This window comes from Globicephala melas, chromosome 1, assembly GCF_963455315.2.
Source record: "Globicephala melas chromosome 1, mGloMel1.2, whole genome shotgun sequence".
NCBI classification, from domain to species: Eukaryota; Metazoa; Chordata; class Mammalia; order Artiodactyla; family Delphinidae; genus Globicephala; species Globicephala melas.
In genome coordinates, this window is record NC_083314.1 from 75,908,640 (window position 1) to 75,933,716 (window position 25,077).

Below are 25,077 nucleotides of genomic sequence, written 5' to 3' on the forward strand. Positions count from 1 at the left end.
GAAAACTGAGGTAGATCTTTGCCTTGAAGAGCTAGTATTCTATCGGAGTACAGTCACAAACCCAGCTTGTACATATAGCTACCCAACAGCTTTTTCTGTGCCTCATGCTGAAGTATGAATGGATAGCCGAGGGTCAGCAGGCATTTTTTTTTTTTTTTTTTCGCGGTACGCGGGCCTCTCACTGTTGTGGCCTCTCCCGTTGCGGAGCACAGGCTCCGGACGCACAGGCTCAGCGGCCATGGCTCACGGGCCCAGCTGCTCCGCGGCATGTGGGATCCTCCCAGACCGGGGCACGAACCTGCGTCCCCTGCATCGGCAGGCGGACTCTCAACTGCTGCGCCACCAGGGAAGCCCTCCGCAGGCATTTGAGGAAGGCTCCAATGGGAAAAAGACAGAGATAAAGCACACAGAGAAAAAGAAATCACAAAGAAAATAGGAATAATGCAGGGAGTAGAAGAAATCTTTTAAAAAAATGGTAACTGATATTTTTAGAGAGGTAAGAGGATTCATGAAATAAAAAGATTATGTTAAAAAGCAATTAGACATTTAATTAATCAGAAATTAGACATACGTTAGTAAAAACAATTAACCAAAGGAATGAATAGTTTAGCTGAGGAAATCTCTAAGAAAGCAGAAGAAAACAAAGTGTTGGGGAATAGGGGAGGAAATATAAAAATTAGAAAAACAACCCAGGAGACTGAACATCCAACTAATACGAGAAAGGAGATGGGAGGAAATTATCAAAGAAATAATACTAGAGGGCTTCCCTGGTGGCGCAGTTGTTGAGAATCCGCCTGCCAATGCAGGGGACACGGGTTTGAGCCCTGGTCTGGGAAGATCCCACATACCGCAGAGCAACTAACCCCATGTGCCACAACTACTGAGCCTGAGTGCCACAACTACTGAGTCTGCACTCTGGAACCCGCGAGCGACAACTACTGAAGATTGTGCACCTAGAGTCTGTGCTCCGCAACTAGAGAAGCCACCCGGGCATGGCAAGGAAGAGTAGTCCCCTCTCACTGCAACTAGAGAAAGCCTCGTGTGCAGCAATGAAGACCCAGTGCAGCCAAAAATAAAATAAGGTTAAAAAAAAAAAAAAGAAAAGAAATGATACTAGAAACTTTCTAAGAACCAAAATTTTAGAATGAGAGTGATAAAGATTTGCATTCACACAAAGGATCAGGAATGGGTTTAGTCTTAGACTTCTCAGTAGCAACGCTAGAAACTAGGAGGCCTTGATGTCCTGAGGGAAAACGCTTTCCAACCTATGATTCTACCCCAACCAAACTAGCAATGAAGGATGGGGTTAGGATAAAGAGCACTACAAGTCACTCAAACACACAAAAGAAAGCAAATGTTTCTCAGGAAGTTCTTGGAAATATGTCCACAAAGGAGAAGTAAACACAGAGAGGATGGGACATGGGATCCAGGAAACAGGGCTCTAACACAGGATAAAGGGGAAGGGAATTCCCAGACTGTTGATGAAGAGGAGCTCCAAGGTGGCAGCTGTGCTAAAGAACCAAAGACCAACCAACCCAGATTAGAGCAAAGGAGTGAATGACTCCTGGAAGACTGTCTCCAAGAAAAAGGGCACTGCCAAGCTATTGATGAGTTTGACCACATTGAGAGGAAGGATCGATCAGAGAGTTTGGGGATAAATTAGTAATCAGGAAAAGAAAAGAAATAAATAAAATAGTCCAGGAAATATTTTCATTTTAAATTCATTTTTGAATTGGTAATACATTCACATGGTTGAAAAATCAAAATGATATAAAAACCAAAATAACTGACTCCACGTACCCTGTCTCCTCCCAAATAGGCAACCATATTATGTTAGTTTCTTATGGACACTTCCAATGATTTTTCTTTTTTTTAAGTTGTGGTAAAAAAGACATAACAAAATTTACCACCATCATCTTTTTTTTTTGGCCACACTGCACCGCATGTGGGATCCTAGTTCCCCAACCAGGGATCGAACCCGTACCCCCTGCACGGAAGCGCAGAGTCTTAACCACTGGACCTCCAGGGAAGTCCCACATCATAATCATTTTTAAGTGTACAGTTCAGTAGTGTTAATTATATTCACATTGTTATGTTCCAGGGTTTTTTCCATAAGGTATGAGTAAATATGAATATACTATCTTATTTTTTAAAATATTCTATATACATTGTTCTACACTTTGCTGTTTTCGTTTTCCATTATATCCTGGAAATCTTTCCACGGAGAGTTTCCTCATTCTTTTATCAAGTGGCTTAGTGCCCCACTGTGTGGATGTACAGTAATTTATTAGACCAGTTCTCTATAGAAAGACACTTTTTTCCCCAATACTTTACTGTTGTAAATGAATGCCACCGTGAGTAACTGTATACATACTTTGTTTCAAATGTCTGCAGATATAGCTGCAGGACCAATTTCCTGAAGTGAGACTGCTGGGTGAAAGGGTAAAGGCATTTGTAATTTTGCTTGATATCTCCAAATCCCGCTCCATGTGAGTTACACTGTTTTGCCTTCCCACTGGCAATATATGAAAACGCCTGTTCCCTGAAGCCTCATCAACAGACTGTGTTATAAAGTTTTGGATTTTTGCCAAGCTGATAAATGAGAAATGCTACCTCAATATGGTGGGGTTTTTTTGTTTTTTTTGTTTTTTCCGGTACGCGGGCCTCTCACTGTCGCGGCCTCTCCCGTCGCGGGGCACAGGCTCCGGACGCACAGGCTCAGCGGCCATGGCTCACGGGCCCAGCCACTTTGCGGCATGTGGCATCTTCCCGGACCGGGGCACGAACCCGTGCCCCCTGCATCGGCAGGCGGACTCTCAACCACTGCACCACCACGGAAGCCCTCTTTAAACATTTAAGAGCCATTTGCCTTTCTTTTCTGTGAAATATTCATGTTCTTTGGCCATTTCTCTATTGGGTTGTTGGTCTTTCCAGATAATTATTAACTACAAAGAAAATAAAAAGTTTTTGAAGAAAATTCTAGAATGGATCATAGTATATTACAAGGCTCAATTCTGAATAATTATTACAGTTTCATAACTATCTAAATGCTAAATATTGAATTTACCAAAAATTTGGATTTGACTATATTGGGAAGGTAGAAGCAAAGTGTGTGTGTTTGTGCATTGAGGGGCAGAGCATAGAGAACTAAATACCTTCCCTAAGAGGAAGTCATAGGTAAAGTCTAAAATAAAAAAAATAAGAAAGAAAGAAATAACAACAGCAGTACCGGCTAAATCAGATTGTTTAGAAATATGAAGGTAAATATCAAAAGAAGCAACTAGAAAGTTTGAGTGTGGTTGCCTCTGGGAATGGGGATTGGGAGTTGGGGAAGGGTGTGGCAGGGGTTATTGTTTTTCATCGAAGTTATTTAGTCCTATTTGACTTTCTAAACTATGTAATGCATTCCTGTGACAAAACAAAATTAATTATATACAATTAAAAGGGGGTGGCATATACATTGCAATATAAAGCCTCCCCCTTTTCAATGGAGGGATATAATGGAATGTGATACACAGGAGTGTTTATGCTAGTTATTGCAGCCAGAAGGGGTTAAAAGACTGAAGAAGACCCAACAGGTCTTTTTTTTTTAAATTAATTAATTATTTATTTTTGGCTGCATTGGGTCTTCATTGCTGCGCATGGGCTTTCTGTAGTTGCGTCAAGTGGGGGCTACTCTTTGTTGCGGTGCGCGGGTTTCTCATTGCGGTATCTTCCCTCGTTGCGGAGTATGGGCTCTAGACACACAGGCTTCAGTAGTTGTGGCACGCAGTCTCAGTAGTTGTGGCACGCAGGCTCAGTAGCTTCACGGCACGTGGGATCTTCCCAGACCAGGGCTCGAACCCGTGTCCCCTGCATTGGCAGGCAGATTCTCAACCACTGCGCCACCATGGAAGTCCCAAGGGCTTTTTAAAAAGCAAACAAAGTCATGTTTGCAGGAAAGTCTCTTCCAATCGTAGGCCAACTTCTAATTCCGTCCATGATGGAGTAATAGGGACCATCCTCTACCCTCCTGCATTAAACAACTAAACAAATGGACAGACTCTATGAAACAATGATATTCAGACATTGGACAACAGGCAGAACAGAACAGTGATCCCTGAGAGGGAGGAAAAAAACAAAGTGAGCTCTAAGATTTCCCAAGATTACTGCCTGAAGAGAATTTCCAGGCAGTGGTGTAGAGAGGGTCACCCAGGCTGAGCCTGGTGATCTCCCGGAGTTGAGGAGAGGGAGCTGGGGGTCTGGGGAGGCCAAGGTGGGCAGTTCACAGGTCAGGGCACTGAAGAGGAGAGAGCTGCATGGAGAGAGAATTCTGGAGATCTGCAGAGCGTCCCCTCCAGGAGTTCAGTTGTGTGCTGAGCAGTGTACACATGGAGGGGAAGAACCATAGGAAAGGAGGCATTCCTCAGAGCTTAGACAACTCCAGGAATACTTTGTGTTCCTGTTACCAAACCAAACTTGGGTCTGCTTGCCTGGTAGAAGTAAAGCCAATCTATTGACACCAAGTTGTGGTGAAGGAGGGTGGAGTTTTTATTGCAGGGTGCCAAGCAAGGAGTCCAGGCAGCAAGTTCTTAAAAGACCTGAACTCCTGGGTGGCATTCAGAGGAAGGTTTTCAAAGACAGGGTGAGGGGGGGGGGGGGTTGTAGGGTATGTGATCAGCTGGTGGACATTCTTCTGATTGGTTGGTGGTGAGGTAATCCAGAGTCAACATCATCAACCTTCTGGTTCCAACCAGTCTGGGGCAGCATACAATTAACTTCTTCCACCTGTGGGCGTTTCATTATCTACAAAACAGCTCAAAGGGTATGGCTCAGAGTATTGTCTGTAGCCCTTGAGGAGGAACTAAAAGTCCTTGATTTTGTTTAATGGTTAAACTATTATTATTTTATCTTACTTGACTGTTTTCCTTTGTTTCTACATTTCCTCACTTCTCTGATTAAATTTATTCTTTGGAACTCGGAGAAGGCCTAGGAGTCTGAAGTTTTTCTACAAACAAGAGGCAGGTGGAGGACATGGTGGGGGTCTGTCCTGGGAAGGCCCCAGAGGGTCCTGCTCAGTTATAGTCTCACCAACCAAAGTAGAAAGACCTCCTAACAGTTATCACTCTGTGCCGGTTATTAATTTATTGCCTCTCAGCTCTAAATTGATTCCTCAGTGGCTTCCTTGATGGCGCTGTGGTTAAGAATCCGCCTGCCGATGCAGCGGACATGGGTTCGAGCCCTGGTCTGGGAAGATCCCACATGCTGCAGAGCAACTAAGCCCGTGCGCCACAACTATTGAGCCTGTGATCTAGAGCCCGCGAGCCACAACTACTGAGCCCGTGTGCCACAACTACTGAAGCCTGCACGCCTACAGCCCATGCTCCGCAACAAGAGAAACCACCTCAATGAGAAGCCCGTGCACCGCCACGAAGAGTAGCCTCTGCTCGCTGCAACTAGAGAAAGCCCGTGCACAGTAATGAAGACCCAACACAGCCAAAAATAAATAAATAAAATTTAAAAAAATTGATTCCTCATTGCCTGCTCTGTGAAAATGGAGATGAGCTCTTTAAATATTTTTGTTATTTTAAAATTATTTTTTCTTCCTGTTTTATTGAGATATAATTGACATACAGCACTGTATAAGTTTAAGGTGTACAGCATAATGATTTGACTTACATACATTATGAAATGATTGCCACAGTAAGTTTAGTGAACATCGATCATCTCATACAGATACAAACTAAAAGAAAAAGGAAAAATATTTTTCCTTGTGATGAGAACTCTTAGGATTTACTCTCTTAACAACTTTCACATATAACACACAACAGTGTTAGTTAGATTAATCATGTTGTACATTACATCCCTAGGACTTATTTATCTTACAACTGGAAGTTTGTAACTTTTGACTGCCTTCATCCAATTCCCCCTCCCCTCACCCCCACCTCTGGTAACCACAAATCTGATCTCTTTTTCTACGAGTTTGTTTGTTTGTTTTTGAAGTATATTGACCTACAACACTAAGTTAATTCCTGGTACATAATACAGTGATTTTATATTTCTATACAGTACAAAATGATCACCACTAAACATTATGGGCATGATTTTAGGCTTTGTTAAAGGAGGATGCTGCAGAGACATTGCAGGAGGAAGAATTTTTCCTTCCGGATTCTGGTGTGCTCTCTCCACAGGTTTCTGTAGCATACACAGCTTCTCAGACGCAGCTGGGGGAGGGCTTGTCCTTCTCAGCCCTAGAAGTAGTGGCTGAATATCTGCTATTCCTATATGCCTTTAGAGTTCTGTTTATCTCTTACGGACCAATCTCTCGTTACGGTTAATAATTCTTTTTTTAAAAAAAAAATTTATTGGGCTTCCCTGGTGGCGCAGTGGTTGGGAGTCCGCCTGCCGATGCGGGGGACGTGGGTTCGTGCCCCGGTCCGGGAAGGTCCCACGTGCTGCAGGGCGGCTGGGCCCGTGAGCCGTGGCCGCTGGGCCTGCGCGTCCGGAGCTTGTGCTCCGCGGCAGGAGAGGCCGCAGCAGTGAGAGGCCCACGTACTGCAAAAAAAACCAAACCAAACCAAACCAAAACAAAAATTTATTTATTTATTTTTGGCTGTGTCAGGTCTTAGTTGCGGCACGCGGGATCTTTCATCGCAGCACACGGGCTCTTCGTTGCCACGCGCAGGCTTCTCTCTAGTTGTGGTGCGAGCTCCCGAGCATGTGGGCTCAGTAGCTGTGGTGCGCAGACTTAGTTGCCCTGCAGCATGTGGGATCCTAGCTACCCAACCAGGGATCGAACCAGTGTCCCCTGCATTGGAAGGTGGATTCTTATCCACTGGACCACCAGGGAAGTTCCAATAATTCTTTATATTAAACTTTCCCTGTTCCTGGCTGATACATGGGCAACAAGTAGCCTCCTCAGAAGAGTATTGTCTCAGTGGCCAGACCAAATTAGCCCTAAATGAAAGGCTGTTTCGGTCTTGCCAAATGGCACTTAAAAGCAAGTTTTAAAAGATCAATCTATTTCCAAGTAACTTAACTGTGTCTCTGAACAAGGCTCAAAGATATTCAAAGCAATTAAAAAAAAAAGGCCAGCACCAAACAACATAAAATTCACAGGGTCTGGCATCCAACCGATAACTACCACACACGAAAAAAAGCAGGAAAATACGACCCAAAATGAGAAAAATCAACCAATCGAAACAGATCCAGAAATGACACAGATGATAGAATTAGTAGACGAAGGATTTTAAATAGCTATTATGAATATATTCCATATGTTCGGGAAGATAAAGAAACACAGGAACATGATAAGGATAGATGTGAAAGATGTAAGATAAGACAGCAATTGACCTTCTAGAATTGAAAATTACAGTGCCTGGGATGAAATATATACTGGATGGGATTAAAAGCAGATTGGACACTGCAGAAAACAGCTGGGTGAACTTGAAGACTTAGCAATAGAAAGCTAAAATGAAACACAGAGAGGAAAAAACAGAAGAAGAAAAAGAAGGAGAGGAGGAGGATGTAGCAGTAGTAGTAGCAGTAATCAGTGAGCTCTGGAATACTATCAAGCAGCATATATACCTGTTTGGAGAACCAGAAAGGTGGGGAGAGGGGTGACAGAAAAATATGTGAAGAAATAATGGCCAAAAGACTTTGTGTTTTTTTTGTTTGTTTGTTTGTTTGTTTTGCAGTACGCGGGCCTCTCACTGCTGTGGCCTCTCCCGTTGCAGAGCACAGGCTCCGGACGCGCAGGCTCAGCAGCCATGGCCTCACGGGCCCAGCCGCTCCACGGCATGTGGGATCTTCCCGGACCAGGGCACGAACCCGCGTCCCCTGCATCGGCAGGCGGACTGTCAACCACTGCGCCACCAGGGAAGCCCAAGACTTTGTGTTTTTGATAAAAACTATAAACGCATATATCCAAGAAGCTCAACAAACCCACAAGAAATATGAAAGCACATCATAATCTGCCTTAATCACTGCTGAACATCAGTGATGAACAGGAAATCTTAAGAGCAGCCAGTGCAAAAAACAGGTTAAGTAAAGAGGAAAAAGAGAAGCAGACTTCTCGTCAGAAACAACGCAAACCTGAAGACAGCGGATAAACGTCTTTAAAGTACTAAATGATAAAGCTGTCAACCTAGAATGCAGTGGAGATGTCTTTCTAAACTGAAGATGAAATAGAGATGCTTCAGACATTCAAAAGCTGAAGGAATTCATTACCAGCAGAACTGCACTATAAGAAAAAATTTCAAGCAGAAGAAAAATGATACCAGATGGAAATCTCCATCTACACAAAAAAATGAAGAGCACCAGAAATGGTAAATATACGGGTAAATATAGAGACTATTTTCTTAGTTTAAAATTCTCTTTAAATGATAGTGGAGGGATTAAAACAAAAACAATCATGTGTGTGGGATTTATGGGATATGTAGAAATAAAATGCAGGACAACAGTAGCACAGAGGCTAGGAGGTGGGAAATAGACCAAGTAAGGTGCTTACACTCTAAGTGGTATAATATTACTTGAAGAAGATAGTCTATGATAAATTAAAGGTACATTCTGTAATCTTATGGAAACACACACACACACACACACACACACACGTTTAAAAGTATAGCTTAATAAGATAATAAAGGAGACAAAAAATGGAGTCATGGTCACAAGCATCCACAGGGGCATGTTGGCTGCCCGCTCTAAAAACTGAGCTTTTGGGTTGGGTTCCTCAGACCACAGGGGTGGGAGGGGGCACAGGGGGGGATGTCCCACAGAGCCTCCAGGTGTTTAGGACAGAATAAGTACCGTCAGAAAAGCGCTTCCTCTTCTGCCACCTTCTGGCAGGAAATCCAGCCTATTTTTAACTCAGGCTTCTGCTTACGTGCTCTTGGCTACAAGAGAACCTGTCGCTTCTGAGGCCCCTAGCGGCCACAGTCTCCCTGGCTTCCCCGCTGTCCCCAGCGCTGGGAGGCTCACGGTCTGCTCCGATGCTCCCAGCTGCCCAGCCACCTGTCCCAGGAGAAGAGGCTCCTTCGCTGCGGGTGTCACGGCGAACACCCACGCACGATAGGCGGCCCCTCAGCCCGGGCGCAGATGTGCGAGAGAACCTCTAGGGGGCGCCATGCACACAGAGACTGTGGGAGCGGCGCCGACAGGGTAGTCCGGGAGGGAATGGGACCGCAGACTTGTGCCCGAGGTGTGTGTGTGTGTGTGTGTGTGTGTGTGTGTGTGCGCATGAAGGTGCACTGTGTGAAAAGGGTGTGCTCTGCTGCGGGTGTGAATGTTTTTGTGACTGCTTATGCTATGAAACATAAACATAACAGCCTCTGCCCTTTTGGTCAGCCGCCCCCTCTGCCGGGCCTGTTTCCCCTCCTAGTGCACCAGCCAACTCCCACACGCTAGCTGGCAATCCACCACCCGTCCCTCAAGCCTCTCATCTCTCCAAAAGCCGTCCCTGGTGGCCCTGCCCACAGGCCCAGCCGAGTGGCCCTTTCCCTCTGGGTCGTACACCCAGGGCTTAGCACAGGGCCTGGGGCGTGCTTAGCCCTCGAGGAGTGAAGAATGCTCCCAAGGCACGTTGTGAGCCCTTTCTAGGGGTCAGACCAGGTGCTGGCAGGCCTAGAAGAGCCCCCAGGTGACAGGCCTCAGGATACAGAAGGGTGCCAGGATCACCCTCCAGGCCCAGGGCTGGATCTACGGGGGTCTGTGCCCAGAGTGGGCAGTGCTGGTGCCCAGGGTGGTAGGTGTGGGGACACGGCCCACAAAGAGCAGGGCAGGCTCTGTTGGTCTCTCCCCGGGTCCCTATCCCAGGCTCAGGGTCTGGTGCGTGTGTGTGAAGGCGTGTCCGTGGTGTGCAAAGAGGGGTTCCTTTCATTGTTGTCTCCTTATTGATCAGCATATGACAGGAGTGGGAGGGGTGTTCAGGGCCCCTGGGAGGAATTGCGGTGGGCATCTGTGTCTAATGCCGGTGTGGACTCATGTCTCTGTGTACGTATGGACGTGGGTGAGAAGCCCCTGCCTCGCCCTGTGTCTGTGAGTGTGTCTGGGCATATCCTTGGGGTCCTAGGAACCTGTAGGTTCCAGAGGGCGTGAATGTGGCCCTGCTCTCTCCCACACTCCACCCTCTCCCTCCCCTAGATTTTCCCGGACTCCAGACTTTGTCCAGCCGGTTTGGCTGCTGCCCTTCCGGGCAGGAAACACTGTTTGTTTAGTTGGGGCCGTCAGCGTGGTCTGTGTTGGCAACTGTCATCTGTCGGATGCCAGTCCTCAAGCGTGTCACCCTGTGTGACCCCGGGTGCAAGTGTGGCTTGGGTGCCTGTGAGCCCCTCCACCTGTGTGTGGGCTCTCGTTTGTTGAGTGTGTTAGTGTGACCTTCCTGTGCGTGCCTGGTGCCCGTGAAGGGTGGGAGTGTGGCTTTGAAGTGTGTTGAGCGTGCACGCCGGAATGTGTGTGGAAGTGGCGAAGCGGTGTGTGTCAGGGGCCTGCCCGCGGGGCGGCTGCAGGGGCAGGGGTTGCCGGCGGGCCCGGGCTGCCTGAGCTGCTCCCTTGGCCCAGGGAGGACCCTTCCACTTCAGCTGTGTCAACAAAGCCCCTGCCTTCCTTTCTGAGGCCCCTTCAGGGTTGTCATTCCTCCCCCCCACCCCATCTCAGAGCAGGGAATTTGATTGAAAGCATGGGGTTGCAAGGTTGTGAGGTTATATGCCCGGGTGTGAACTGAAGTGTGCAAAATTGTGCATGAGCGCGAATGTGAAGCCGAAGCGTCCCCTGGCCAACACCAGCCTCTCAGTGGCAGGTTGGGGGGGACGCCAAGCCACTTGAGCTGAGCTCTCGCAGGTCCCCAGGCCGGTTCATCCACTTATAGCCAGGCTTGGCGACAGCCCTGTAATTAACCCCGGCCAGGTGCTGCGGTGAAAGCCAAGCGTGTGACGCTGACCCTCTGGAGGAGGAGCTGTATCTGTCCCTGCTCCCCCCAACCTCTGTTTAAGCCAGAGGCCAGGCCTCCCTGGCTCAGATCTCAGGCCAGCATCGCTGGGTTCTGCTTGCAGCTGCTCTTCCTGCTCTGGGCCCAAAGTATCCTGTCTGGCCTGGCCCCAGCACATCTGGGCTGTTCCCTGTGTCAGCACCACACTTGCCAGTGTGTCATCCCGGGGCTGAGCTACCCAGCCTATGTGTCCCCACCACTTCCCACCTCTGTCCCTCATGCTAGCCACCCCCCCCAACCTAGCTCATGTCCTTCATCCACACCTGTGTCCCCCATCCAAGTCCATGTCTCCTGGTCCTAGCTCATGTCCCTCCATTTCAATCTCTGTCCCATCCCAGCCCATGTCACCACCACATCTAACCCATGACCCATGTCCCCCCAGCTCAGCCCACGCTCCTGGGTTTGCCAATAAGGCAGAACAAGGATGGCAAGGGAGACTGCGTAAGGCTTTGGGGCTGAGTAGCTCTAAGCTGGACAGGTGTGGACTTGGCCCAAGTCCACTCTCAGCCCCATAGCATCTAGAACTGAAGGGAGGGAGAGAAGGGGGGAAGGGGTCAGAGAAGTCCTGAGATGGAGGATGCACTGGGATGTCTCCGCTCTGCCCCAGGCTTCAGAACAGGCTGAGCCTAAAGCATCCTCCAGCGCAGCCCCCTGCTCCCCTCAAGGGCCAGCACCCATGCTTGCAGGCCCCCAACCCAGGGCACAAGGCTTTGAACCCAGCCTGGGTTACAAACGGCCCTGCTGACCTCGTGTCCGGAAGGGGAGGACGCGGCTGGCTCTGAACGTCACTCCACCAGCCAAAATCTGTTCTGAGTTGTTTGTTGTGGCTGCAGTTTTTCACCCTGGGGAGGGCAGGAAGGAAGGGGCCGTGTGAGAGTCTCTGTCTGGCTGTGTCCTGGGATGTCCCTAGGAGGACCCTCTGGGAATTCCAGCGTGTGTTGCTATGAACCCTCTTGAGGCCCTTGTGGAGGCGGCCAGGACAAGAGAACAAGGAGGAAGAGGACCCTGCTCAGCGTGGGCACGCTGCCATCTGGAGCTGGATTTGCCAGTCTGGAGCTGGCACAGCTCACTGAATTGAACTTCCCTGGCCTCAGGGCCCTGTCCTTTGGGGTGGGGACAGGACACTAGCAGAATGTCAGGTCCTGGGGCACCATCTGGCAGCCATCAGCAGATTCTAGGGGCATCCCAGGTGCTGGGATGTGGCAGCAGGAAGAAGGTGGCTTAGCCTGGCTTTCCCATGCCCTGCTGTTGTCCTGGTGCTCTCTTTCCCCCTCCCCCCAGCATCTTGCTCAGTCCCATATCCCAAACTGTTCTATTTGGTTCTGTGCACTCCTCCCCTGCTTTATCCTCTCCATCAACAGGTATTGAGTCTGGATCGTAGGCCCCCTTCCTTCCTTCCTGCCACCCCTGCCCTCATTCACACCTCCAGCCCTTGCCCTCAGGCCCACCACTGGCATCATCTCACCTCTGCCTTGGCCAGGACACCCTGGTCTATGCAGATCTTGGTGCCACAAGGCAGAGGCCCTGTGCCAGGCGGGCTCAGGGTCATGTCATCTGTGCATCTAAATGCTGAGCCCTCACCCCACTCCATCTTACGTGCTCTGGGAACTAAAGCCTTGCCTGAGGGGGATCCCAGCAGCACCCCAGAACTTCCTGAAGCCCCAGCCTTAGGGGAAATGAAAAGCGATCTTTGAAGTGAGTCGTGCTTCCTCCTTAATCCCTGCTTGTGGGGGATTAAGGGGTTTCAAAGACCAGTCTCCAATTCCTGGGAAGGTGCAGATCTTCCCTTCTGGGGCATCACAATATGATAGGAAAAACTGGGGGCTCAGAAAACCTGAGTTCCAGTCCTGGCTCTGCCATGGACATCTAAGTGACTGTGGGCAGGTCACTTGCTCTCTCTGAGCCTCGGTTTTCACATATGTAAAATGCGGTGTTTGGACTGGCTCCCCCAATCCAGAGCTGAAGTCCTTTGATGTCTTTCTCCAAAACCTCTGAATGACTCTGATGGAGGGGATGACAGGAGGCAATCAGAATTTGTGGGAAAGGGTTCCAGGTGGTGGTGCAGGGTCCAATGGTCAGAATACAGCGACAGACAGACCCATTTTGAATGTCAGCCTTGAGGGACATAGCCTCTTAGGCCCTCAAGTTTTCCTATCTGTGCTATTGGGGTAGTAAGGCTTCCAAGGGCGTGATGCACACAGTGCATGTAAAGCACTGGCACAGTGCCTGGCACGTAGTAGGTGCTCAGTGAACGGAAGCTGGCTTGCTCTAGCTCCTGCTCCCAAATGCCTGGCCTTCTTGCAGCCTTCTCATTCTTGGATTTTTTTTTTTTTGGTATGCGGGCCTCTCACTGTTGTGGCCTCTCCCGTTGCGGAGCGCAGGCTCCGGATGCGCAGGCTCACCGGCCATGGCTCATGGGCCCAGCCGCTCCGCGGCATGTGGGATCTTCCCGGACCGGGACACGAACCTGTGTCCCCTGCATCAACAGGCGGATTCTCAGCCACTGCGCCACCAGGGAAGCCTCCATTCTTGGATTTTTGAACCCACTAGATCCTCCCCATCCCAGCCGGCCAGCTCCTACCCCACGTAGGAGCTCCTGGACTCCTTTGTGGGACAAGCCCACACTCCTCAGCCTTCAAGGCCCTCAAGACTGCCTAGTAGGGCCCCAGCTATGTGTACCTCCTCCTCCTACGTCCCCAGGCTAGAGTGTGATTTTTTTCCCCCATGTTCCTATAGCTTCCTGGCATTTACCCATGTTACACCTGGTTACATTGCCATATGTGTGTGTGTCACTGATTCCGCATCACATATCAACACATGCGAAATTATGAGCTCATCTGAGGCTAGAGACTGTCTTCTTTGTATCCCCAGCACCCAGGTTAGGGCCTGGCACTCAGCAGGCGCTCAATAAATGTCGATTGAATCCATGAATGACTAGATCGATGAGCCTACCTTTTCAAGTCCTGTCTCCACGTAGGGAGCCTCGGACTAGTGCACTGGCTGCCCCTGATCCTTTCCCCACCTGCCCTCCCACCCCCACTCCTCCCAGCTCTGCCAGTGGGAAACCTACCCACTCTCCACGGTCCGGTCGAAATTCCGTTTCCCATGTTTTATGAGTACAGAGGGGGAGAAGACACAGTCCCTGCTGCTCAGAGACTCACAGTGCAGCTGGCAAGAGCCACAGGGCACACAGGAGGGGCCCTCACCCAGGACCCAGCCTGCCCACACAGTGCCCTGGTTGGGCTGGAGTCACTGCTTGGCAATGAGGAAAAAGGCACCCCCTCCCTGGGCCAGGGAGCTTGGCTGGGCAAGGGAAGCCTGGATAGATCTTGGCCCCTATCAGCAACCCCTCACCGCCCTCCTGAAGTGCCCACCTGTACAACCCTGACCTCACTGGGCTTAGGTGGGGCTGTGACCTTTGACGGCTTCAGCCACTGTCCCGTCTTCTTCCTTCTGTCCCCTCACTCTCCTGATGGATGTAGGGTGCTGTTGTTATGTGCGGCTACAGCACCCGCAAACTCTCAGCCTTTTGGCCATAATGTTTTAAATGAAAGAAATAAAATTACAAAGGATTATAAAGGAAACCAATTATATTGAAACACAGTTATCAAAACATTTACATTTTTTGGTATAGTAATATATATGCTTCTTTATTAACACATTAAAAACAAGATCTAACAACCACGGTTATTTCAAAGTAGTGATGAGAGTAAATGATATTTTGAGATATCTTCAAAAACTATAACGCAGTCTGAACACATCTGTGTCTGTTACAAAGTCACAGGCGCCCTTAAAACTACTGTGGCTATTTTTTTATTAAAGCTTCTTTGTTTTACCTTCACATTGTTTTTTAAAATTTTTATTTATTTATTTAGTTTTGGCTGTGTTGGGTCTTCGTTGCTGCGCGCGGGCTTTCTCTAGTTGCGGTGAGCGGGGGCTACTCTTTGTTGCGGTGCGCAGGCTTCTCATTGCGGTAGCTTCTCTTGTTGAAGAGCAGGGGCTCTAGGAGCGTAGGCTTCAATAGTTGTGGCACGTGGGCTCAGTAGTTGTGGCTCAGGGGCTCTAGAGCACAGGCTCAGTAGTTGTGGCACACGGGCTTAGTTGCTCCACGGCATGTGGGATCTTCCCTGACCAGGCCTCAAACCTATGTCCCCTGCATTGGCAGGTGAATTCTTAACAACTGAGCCACCAGGGAAGCCCACTACTGTGGCTTATTGCCCAAGTACATAGGAGAATGTTAAATTTCAGTTACAGGCGAGTGAAAATAAAGATATAATTTTTTCCTATCTAGGTTCACACCCCCCTGAAATCCATAGACCCCAGTCAAGAACTTCTGGTTACAGAATGGAATGGGAAGAAAAGGAGAAAACCACCACTGATTGAGCCTTATACTCCCTCTGCCATTTAATCTTTACACCATCCCTGTGAGAGGTGTATTATAACCTAAATTTTCTGATTGAGGCTCAGAGAGGTTGCCATGCCCTGCTCGGAAGCCCTTGTTGCTCCCTCCACTCAGAGCTGCCTCCTTAGGGGAGATGAGCCACAGAACAAGGTGTTCAGTTGACCCTTTGGCCCTAGAGTCCTGTCCCCTCCCCAGGCCCTGTGACCTGTGGGGTTTATTTAACCAGTGTACAGAAGAGTGGTGGCCCCTGGAAATTACACACACTCAGTTATTTTCATCTCCAGTTTATTTTTTTAGACTAAGAGCAGAGTATGAAAGTCACAGCCAAAGCACTTGAAAAAGGCCCAGGAGAATGGGTGGGGACCACAGAGGATGGGCAGGGCAAGGTCCTGGGAGCTGGGTCCCCGCTCAGGGCTGGAGGGGAGGGGGCGTTGTTGTCTCACGGTCTCCAAAAGTGTCTGTGCGTTGCATAGGTCCTGTCTTCACAGAAGACAAAAGAGGGGCCAGGTGGTCCCCCAGTGGGGGGCCTAGCCTGGTGGGGAAGGGGTCTGAAGCTGGAAGGGGATGTCAAGGAAGGTCAGGGGGTTAAGGAGGGGGAGGGATTCTGTCCATCTGTACATTATATATAGAGATATAGAGTCTGTACATGCCTGCCTGGCACCCCAATGCCCACCCCTTGTCACCCTTGTCCACTGACGGCCCCCCCAGGGGTGTCTACTTGTAAACTTGGATTCAATCCAAACCACAGTCCTGGGAGTGGGAGTAGGGGGAGGAGGACGTGCTTATTGCTGTAAACAGGGGAAGGGGGCAGCAGGCGGCGCCACCCCTTCGCCCATCCAGTCCCCTCCCCACGTTCTGCCCCTGGAAGAGAGGGATTGGGGGTGTCTCCCACACTTCGATTTGCTCTCTCTGGGGCACATTTGTCTCTCTCTCGGGGGGGGGGGGACAAGGGGGAGGGCACCAGGGGTCAGAGAAAGGTACCAGGGGGCAGGGAGTCCTGAACACTGCCCCTTATGGCCCCCCGGGTTTGGTACCAAACATTACCAGAGCCACAAGGCCACTTGGAACCCTTGGTTGTCCCTGTGCCTGGTCCACTACAGTGCCCTACTTGGTGGGGAGGGGGCAGAAGGGGTGGGCACAGATGTATGGTGCAGACCCCACTTCCAGCCATCAGAGGAGGGGTCTAGGCCCCAAGGCTCGGCTTCCCTTGGAGAGGCCAAAGGCTCCCTGCTCTGTCCCAGTCCCACTCCATCTCTCCCCGCCAAGGGAGGGGGCAGAGCTAGGAGGCCAAGAGTGTCATAAGGAAGAAGGCGATGCCCACCGCCAGGGGCAGGTGTTCCCGCTTGGGGCTGGTCCCGCTGATGCTCTTCTCAAGCTTGGGCACCTGGGGGTTCTCTCCCTCAAAGTCTTCTGTGGATAGATGAATAGACAGACTGGTGAGAGCTGTGCTGAGTGCTGGGGCGGGGCACGCGGCAGCGGCAGCAGCAGTGGAGCGGGGGACGTGGCCACCCACGGGGGTGGTAAAGATCGGTGACCCCAGGAAAGACATGCAAGATGAGCAGGCACCGGGAGGGGGCTGCGGTTCCAGCAGTGGCCACCAGAGGGCGCTGCGCACTCACCCAGCACGTTGATCTTCACATTGGGGCCCATGGTGAACTGGGGGAGAGTGGGGACCGGCTTCTCCCCGGAGTGCGATGCTGCGGGGGGGGGTGCGGGGGGGTGGAGAGAGGAGGGGATAGTCAGGGCCAGGATCCCCTCCCCCTGTTACAGCTGAGGACCGAGTCCCCCTCGCCTGTGCCCTCCGCCCCCACCCCCAGGAAGCCAGGGGAGCCCCAAAGCAGGGGAGCCGAGAATGGGGTCGCGGCTGGGAGCCTATTATACTCACTGGAGGCGCAGCAGACGAACACCTTCATCCTCAGACACTTCCAGTGCAGATTGTGGGTGGGCGTGGCTGGGGAGGAGATTGGGCCTGAGTGGCTTTCTCCAGATTTACACCTCGTGCCCTCCTCGCTCAGAAACTCTCCTTTTCACCCCCTCCAAACTGCCCCTCTTGGGCAGTGTCCTTCAGTACCTCCTCCACCCTTTGCGCATTGGTCGTGGTGGCTCCGCCGTCAGCCCTAGAAGCCCTTTGGGTCCCATCCCTCAAGAAACAATGACCCCTGAGGTCCCGGCCTAGAAATGGCCCTCACAGAAACAGTGACTCTGCGACCCAAAGTTCGGAATGCCACTAACCTCTTTCTTAGCCTCAAGACTCTGAGCTGGAACCCTGAGGTCCCCAGCCCCCACGCCTCATCCCGAGGTATCACTCCAAGCGACGGAGACCTAGTGCCTTGCAGCGTTGGCCCGCCGCCGGCCCCTCGGGACTCCACCCCCTGGCACTCTTAGGTCCCGCCCTGGTCCGCCGCCTGGCCGTCACTTACAGATGTAGTAGTACTCGTGGCCCGCGTGGAACTCGTAGCCCAGAGAGAAGGCGCTGTAGCGCTGGAACTTCTCCGAGAACTTGATGGGGCTGTGGGGAGCGTGCGGTCGGTTGCACTCCCAGCGCTTGAAGCCTTGGCTGGCGTTGCAGGTGCGGTAGCCTGCCCGGCTCACCATATACAGCACGTACTGCTCCGCCCCGCCTCCGGGCCCTGGCCCCGCCCCCGGGCCCACCCCTGAGCTGTTGTAGTGCGGGCAGTAAATATCCAGATAATCGTTCACATTCACCTGCACTGTGTAGCCCTCTCGCCGCAGGCTGTGGGGAGAGGAAGCGGGTCAGAGAGAACAAACCCAAAGCCAACCCACTTTCCACCTCACCGCTCCGCAGACCTTCCCCAGGGTCCTCGGAGCCTCCTGGTTTTTCTTCTGAGCTTCCTCCCTTCTCAGTCCCTGTCTCTGTCCCCAGGGCCCTAGTGCCGTCAATCCCCCAGCTATCCTTCCAGGCCCACTCCTTGTTCTGCCCTTCTCATAGTGGCCACCAGAGGGTAGCAAAGGCACAGGGAAGCCCTGCCGGCCTCCGAAGGAAAAGAGGCGGGGGAGAAGGGTGGAGGGAAGAAGGGAACGTATGCTTTGGTTACCACAGAAACGGCGCAGGCCCCAGCGACTCCCAGACCCAGGCCCGGATTTCCTCTGTCCATCCCCCATAATTCACTAGTAGGGAGGAAGGATAGAAGGAATGGAAGTGTGAAAGTGGGAGGGATCCCTTCGAGGGATGCGCACTCTCCATCGCCTCTCCCAGCATGCTTTCCTGCTGCTGCCAGTCGGCCCCAAAGGCGAGTCGGACAGGACCTGCCCTCACAGACGCATGTATGGAGGCTTCATGCATATACATGCACAAGTTCTATGGCACACACACAAATATGTTCACCGCCCACTCATAGGCGGTATACACATAGAAAAAGTAGGTGATATGTGTGCTGGACTGGCATGCCAGTATTGGTTGACCCCAGCAATTGCAAGCTCTCTTCCTGCTCTCCCCATACACACACACACTGGCACATGCTCTCTCTACGGTATGACTGGCCTCTGTACCTTGAGTCCCACTGACCTCCACCCTGAGGCCACGGACAATTAGGTCCCCAATAACGTGACACAATAGATCAGGGAGCTAAGGGACTCGACACCAAGGCTCCGTGTGGTGTCACGCTAACCAGCCAAAACTTCTGTCTCTATACACCTCCCTCCTCAACCTGGACGCCAACGCCCCAGGTGATGACGATGCTGGGAAGAGTAGTGGGCATAGTGCCCAGACAAGATGGCTGTGCCTCTTACTTCCCTGATCCTTCTATGGGCAGAGAAGCAGATGCTGGGTCCCTTGTAATCCCCACCTGCCTTGCTAGTTACCATCAAAATGTTGGTATTACTGTTCTCCATGGTGGTACTGAGTGGTGTGGGGATGGGAGAAACATCTGAATGGAGAAAGAAACTCAGAGAAGTAGGCAGGAGTTTCCCCTAATTTCCTTAGCATAAGAATGCACACATCTTGGCAGTGAGAGGGGAGTGTGGTGGACACAGGAAGGCATGGGGTACTTGGCAAAACATCCAACCACTGGGGTCCCTGGTCCCTGGAACTCCCTGAGGGGAGAGACTCACTCCCCATGTCGCCAGGCACCTTCCAGTTCCACAAACAGTAATTAGATCCATTAGGGAAGCGAGCTTGGAGGCCTTTGGATGGCATGGGGCCTTGAGAGTCCCTCCTCACCTCACCGTACTTCCTTGGCCTTGCCTGTGCCACCCCCTCCCCAGATACTCCCTTCCAAGCCTAGCAGTAAGGCAGATAGGTAAGAGCTGGTGCTTGAGCACCCCAGTAAGAATGGGCACGGCCTCCCTGAATCATCAGGAATGCCACCAGCCCCACTCGGTCCCCATGGGAGTGATGGGGTCACTCTGGCCCCTCCTTGGCCCTGGCACTCAGGTGGGCAGGAGTCTCTGTCTGGGGCACTGGGAGCAGGAAAACGGGTTAGACCAGGCCTAGCTCCCAGCCACCACCCCAGGTTTGCCTCTCTATCCCCAAGCCCAAAGTCTACTGTTTTCTCCACAGGCTTTGAGGAGGGGGCCACCAGTGCCAGGCCTGGAGCAGCTGCACAGGCACACTGGGGCCTCTGTCCATTAGCTTCGCCCGGGTTTCCAGCCCTCCTCTGAAGTAGCGCCTCCCTAGGGCACTGCCCAGTTCCTCCACAACACACCCTGCTCTAGCAGAGAGGAAGCCAAAGCCAGAGCTATCCCTACAGGTACCTCAGGTTCCTTAACGCAGAGGGGAGTAGCCTTATACAAAGGTTGCTGCGACCACAACTGAAGAGGAGCCACCTCTTTCCCATCCCTGGGCTGAGTGGAACAGCCCCTGAAATGCACCTCCCTCCCCAAGCTGTGCATGTGGGAGAAAGAACTGCTTGTGGAATGCCTGTGCCCAGCTGGTAGCTGGTGGACAGGGGGCAAAGGGCTGGGTGCCAGGATCCCCAGCCACACCTCCCGGGAGACCTGAGGTGTCTGCTCAGCTTGGGCGCTTTAATTGAATCTGTCATCCTCCCAACCTTGGCACTGAAGAGGGAGGTGCCGCTAGGCCCCGGCTTAGCGCCACAGCTCACCCCCCCTCCAGGGCCGCACCTCTCTAACCTAGAGCCATACCCCACCCCCCGCCCCACGGGAGAAGAGGATAGGCTGGGGGCTGGGGGCTGGGTCGTGCCTGCCCCTTCAAACAGTTCTCTATTCTTCTTCACTTCATCCCCTCCTAGCCTCCCATTTCTCCTCCAGAAAGGCGTGTCAACACACCCCACCCGGAGGGGGTGCCCCCTCACCCTGTTATTTCATTTCTCCCGGCTCTCACCGCCCCCGGTGCGCATTCCCACCCCTCACTTTCACTCCTTCAGTGGCCTACCTGCTCGAGCCTGGTGGGGTGGGCGGCGGGGGAGCGGGGAAGGAGCAAACCTCTCCCCCTGGGGCAATTAGGGGCAGGTAAACAGGGTGTCTAACGGACCAGGGAGTAGGGAAATGATCCCCAGAGAGCTGAACTTGTTAAATCCCTGCCCCCACCCCAGACGCCAGGATGCAGAGCTAAGGAAGTGGAGGAGGGATAAAGACACCGGACCCCGGTTCTCCTTCTCTCTAGCGCGCGCCCCCGAGGCTGCGCGCCGCTCACCCCAGCAGACTAGGCCTGACCACGTGTGTGCGGCGTGGGGTCCGCGCACCCGGGCTTGGGTGGGTGACTGGCGAGAACGCTCGCGGGGCGGCGCGTGCACGCTGACACCCCCTCACCCCTCCGGCGCCCCGGGCCTCGGCGCCCCACCGCACTGGGTCTTGCCAGCCCGGGACTGGGCCCTGGGCTTCTCCGGACGGCGTCGGATGGGAGAAAATCAGCGCGCCCCATATCCCCGCCCCTCCTCCCTGCGACAGCGGCGGCGGCGGCGGCGGCGGCGGCGGCGGCGGCGGCGAAGGTTTATTGATCTGCAGCGGCGGAGAAGCGCGAGAAACCCGCCGAAAGCGAGACACGTAGAAATGGAGAGAGGGGGAGACGCACACCGAGAGGGGGATGAACAGAAACCGGATTCACTGAGAGGGGAAAGGGAGTGAGACACAGCGAAAGAGAGGGATCCAGAAACCGAGAGAGAGAGGGAAGAGAATGAGACAGGAGAGAGGCTTGGAGAAAGGGAGAGACGTAGAGGCCGCTCCAGAGAGGCCCACAGACAGCAAAGACGGAGACGGCGAGACGCAAAGCAGAATATCAGGGACGGGGAAGGGGTTCAGGGCAGAGACTCGGTGACAGAGAGAAAAGAGAGAGAGAGAAAGACCAACAGGGAGGTAGTATAGCCTCAATAAATATTTGTTCAATAAATATATGAATGAAAGAGAGATAAGCAACAGAAACATTTCAGAGATAAAGAGACAGGTAGGGAGACAGCTAGAGAAAGATGTTCCGTACACTTCTTGAGATAGGGGTGAAGACCAGCACCTTTGCACACTTCTGCAAAGAAATGGAACACGGTCCTGGGCGCATATATTTGGCCATTGGCCAGTCCCGACCCCCCATTCGATTCCGGGCTCAGGGGACCCCTCGACCTCACACTCTCACGCTTTCCTCCAGTATAGTTCGCCCAATCCCTAGTTTCTGGGCCAGGCTGGGAATAGATCTCGCCTATTCCAGAGGACCAAACGGAGGGGCCGAGTGGGAGATAGGAAGCGAGATCACGGTCGCTGTGCAGGGCACTGCCCCCAGGTCTGTCAGAGACCAGCGCACAATTTCCACCAGTACACTCCCACGTGACCCCCAGGAGGCGGGGTCGCAAGACCCTCTCCACATGATCCCAAGGGGCAGAGACCCTCGGCAAGTGACGGGGGGTGGGAGCCAGGAGCCCAGCTCACGTGACCTGGGGGAGGGGGCGCGGGAGCCTGTGGCTCGGCCCGGCCCCGCCCCCAGCTCCCTGGCCCTCTCCACTCCCGGCTCCGGAGCACGTCGCTCTCACGATTTATGGGGCCGCGGCTGCCGCAGTGAGGGAGCCGGGGAGCCCGGGCACAGCGGCAACAAAGGCGCAGGAAGCGAGGCGGGGGCGGCGGCGGCCTCCCGGCCCGGTGCGCGCCCCCTCCCATCTCTGCCGGTCCAGACCTGTGGGGGAGCGGGGAAGACAGAAAGGAGGCTCTCGGAACCTGGGCTCCCCACCCCCTCCCAGGGCTTTCACCTGCGCCCAGGTGTATGAGGGGAGGGGAACCTGATCGACAACATCCCTCCCCCCCCCGCCATTCCCGCATCCCCCTGGTTCTGGCTTCTCCTAAGAATATGGGGGTGCCCTGACGGTCGTAGGGAACCCGGGGCCCCTCACCTGCGCGCTCTCTGCTCCCCGCCCCCCGCCAGACTCTAGCGGGGCGGGGGGCGGACGTGTGAGTCTGGGGGAGGGAGACGAGCTAGACTGAGCAGGGGAGTCAGCCCCCAGTGCCCCTCGGATTTCTCCGAGTCCCGGTCCGGGGGGGAGGGGCCGTATCCCCACCCCCGAGGTTTCCATGGGAAGCGAGAGGGGGGCGTCGCTGGCTCATCCCCACCCCCAGTCTGACACTCCGGGCGCGAGGAGGGTGAGAGGGGGAGGCGCAGAGCCCCAAACAACAAAGAGCGGAGCGGCGAGCGGCACTCCCTCCCCAGGGAGGTTGGGGGTCGCGGCCGCCCGGCCTTCTCAGTCCCCTCCTGTGGGCCTCGCCATTTGCTCCCGAGTCGCCCCCTGGAGTGGGGAGCCAGAAACAGTGCCACCGCCGCCGCCTGGGTAGGTGTGACAGTGACCCCCGTGTCCCCAGGGATTCCCCCCCTCCACACACACACACAGACACACACGGAGGCGGCCGGGGTGATACACACGGCGGCTCGGCGGGGAGGAGAAGACAAGGGCAGCAAGGACTGAGCAGAATGAGGACCTGGCCCCGCAGCCGGCACCCAGCCGCCTCTTCACACACCCCGGGAAACCACACGGCCGCCCTGACACCCGCCCAGACCGCGGCCAGCCACCCTAGCTCAGAAGCGGCCGGCCACGCGGACAGCGACCGCAGCCCCCTCCCCGACCCGTCGCCCGCTCCCACCCCCAGACAATCGCCGACGCAGACACACAAATCACACACTCAGACACACACGCACACTGACAGCCGCGCACGCCCGCTCACTCTTGGAGCCACACGCCGTCCCCAGCCCGGGCGTGTGTGTGCGTGTGTGACACGCCGTCTCCTTGCCTCCCTCCCTTTTGCCGGTACCCCACGTTCCCATCCTATCCAAGCAGCACCTCCAGAGCCCCCCAACTTGGCGGCCCAGCCCCAGGTCACCCCAACCGGGCTTATCCATACAACCAGGGTAACCCATTCGCCTTCGTTCTGAGGAGGTGCTTGGTCGGACTCCTTGCCTCAGCTCTGGACTCCACTTTTAAAAGCAGGAGTCATAGAACCCCTTGAAACCCTCACGGCTGAAAACAGGTCATCCCTGGGTCCCCCAAGTGCGGCGGCCTATCCCCAGCACACTGGTACTCCCAAACCCCAGCCCGGCCGAAGGAGAGGAAGATGGGAGGACTGTCGGTGGGGGTAAGCTATTCCAGAGGCGGGTGTGGAGAGAAGCCAAGGTAGGGTGGGGTGTCCCCGAGCTGCCTCCTCAGCACGGCCCAAGCCCTGGTTACTATACCTTAACAGCCTCTTTCAGACACCCCCCGAGTGTCATAGATGCCCACAGAGTGTTTCCCCCTCTCCCTCGCCTCCTAGCCCCCAGCTATGGTCTCCCAGGACTCCCACCCCAGGTTCCCCCAGGACTTCCCAGGCCTCCCCCTCTCACTGACGCGGGACGCACGGGCTCCCTGGGCCCCCGACTCACTGCTGGTTGGAGCTGTTCCAGTACACCGCATGCCGGTTTCCCAGCGCCCCCCCGGGCCCTTGGGCCAGCAGCGGCAGCAGCGGCACGGGCACAAGCAGCAGCAGCAGCAGCAGTGGAGCCGCCGCCATCCCCGGAGCCGCCGCCGCCGCCGCCCCCCGACTGAGCCCCGCGCTCCCGGCTTCTTGCTTCCCAGCTCCCTGCTGCCGCCGCCGCCGGCCCCAGAGCCTTAGGCCACGCCCCCAGCCCTTCCCTCCGCCCTCCCGGGTGCGCCCCTGAAGCCCCGCCCCTGGCGCGCTCCCGCCAGGCCCCGCCCCGCTCGGGCCCGGAGCGCGCGCGGCGCGTGGGAGGTGAGGACCGTGCTGCCCCCTCGGGAACAACCGGGGCGCTACTCGCCTCTCACTCTTAGGTTTAATTTGCTACCGCCGGCCCTGGGCCTTCAGCTCCCCAATCTGGAGTTCCCAGGAGAAGAATTAGGGAGGCCGAGACAGGGATCTTTATCTCCTGTGAACATTCATTTCTGGGATGGGGCGAAGGAGACTTGAAAAGAAGCTGGGGGTCCAGGACCCCTTAATAAGTAGAACTAGGTCCCCCTCCTTTCTGAACAGTCTGGTCCTCTGCTCCCTTTATGCCCCTCTTCCCATGTGCATGAGGAGTCAAGTGGGTTCTAGAGGGTGGCTGAGAAGCCCTCAGCTGCCACCTAGGACCTGACAGCTGTTGACCTGAAGCCCCCAGCTGAGCAGGCGGCTTATTTTTCTTGGAGGTAGTGTAGAGTAGCTCAGCCCCCAAGAATGCCAATACTGGGTGCTGGAAGGGCCTTCGGCAGTCCAGGGCCCAAGGCAGAGGAGGGACCAAGGAGAGTCAGCTAGAGCAAAACAGGCTTCCCTAGGACACCTACAAAGGATTCTTGAC

The 25,077-nt window shown here is 53.8% G+C and overlaps 1 protein-coding gene across 2 annotated transcripts; it reads right to left on the reverse strand.

The window, feature by feature from the left end:
- Positions 1-15,633: 15,633 nt before the first annotated feature.
- Positions 15,634-24,399, reverse strand: EFNA3 (ephrin A3). 2 transcript variants are annotated; one of them, XM_030841774.2, is made up of 5 exons: positions 24,169-24,399; positions 17,786-18,099; positions 17,251-17,316; positions 16,985-17,062; positions 15,634-16,775 (listed from the first exon to the last, which is right to left on the reverse strand). In XM_030841774.2, the coding sequence occupies exons 1-5, from the start codon at positions 24,294-24,296 to the stop codon at positions 16,645-16,647; spliced, it is 717 nt and encodes a 238-aa protein (XP_030697634.1). In that variant the 5' UTR covers positions 24,297-24,399; the 3' UTR covers positions 15,634-16,644. The 2 variants fall into 2 exon arrangements, with proteins under 2 accessions (XP_030697634.1, XP_030697635.1); XM_030841775.2 differs by lacking the exon at positions 16,985-17,062.
- Between the last annotated feature and the right edge of the window lie 678 nt (positions 24,400-25,077).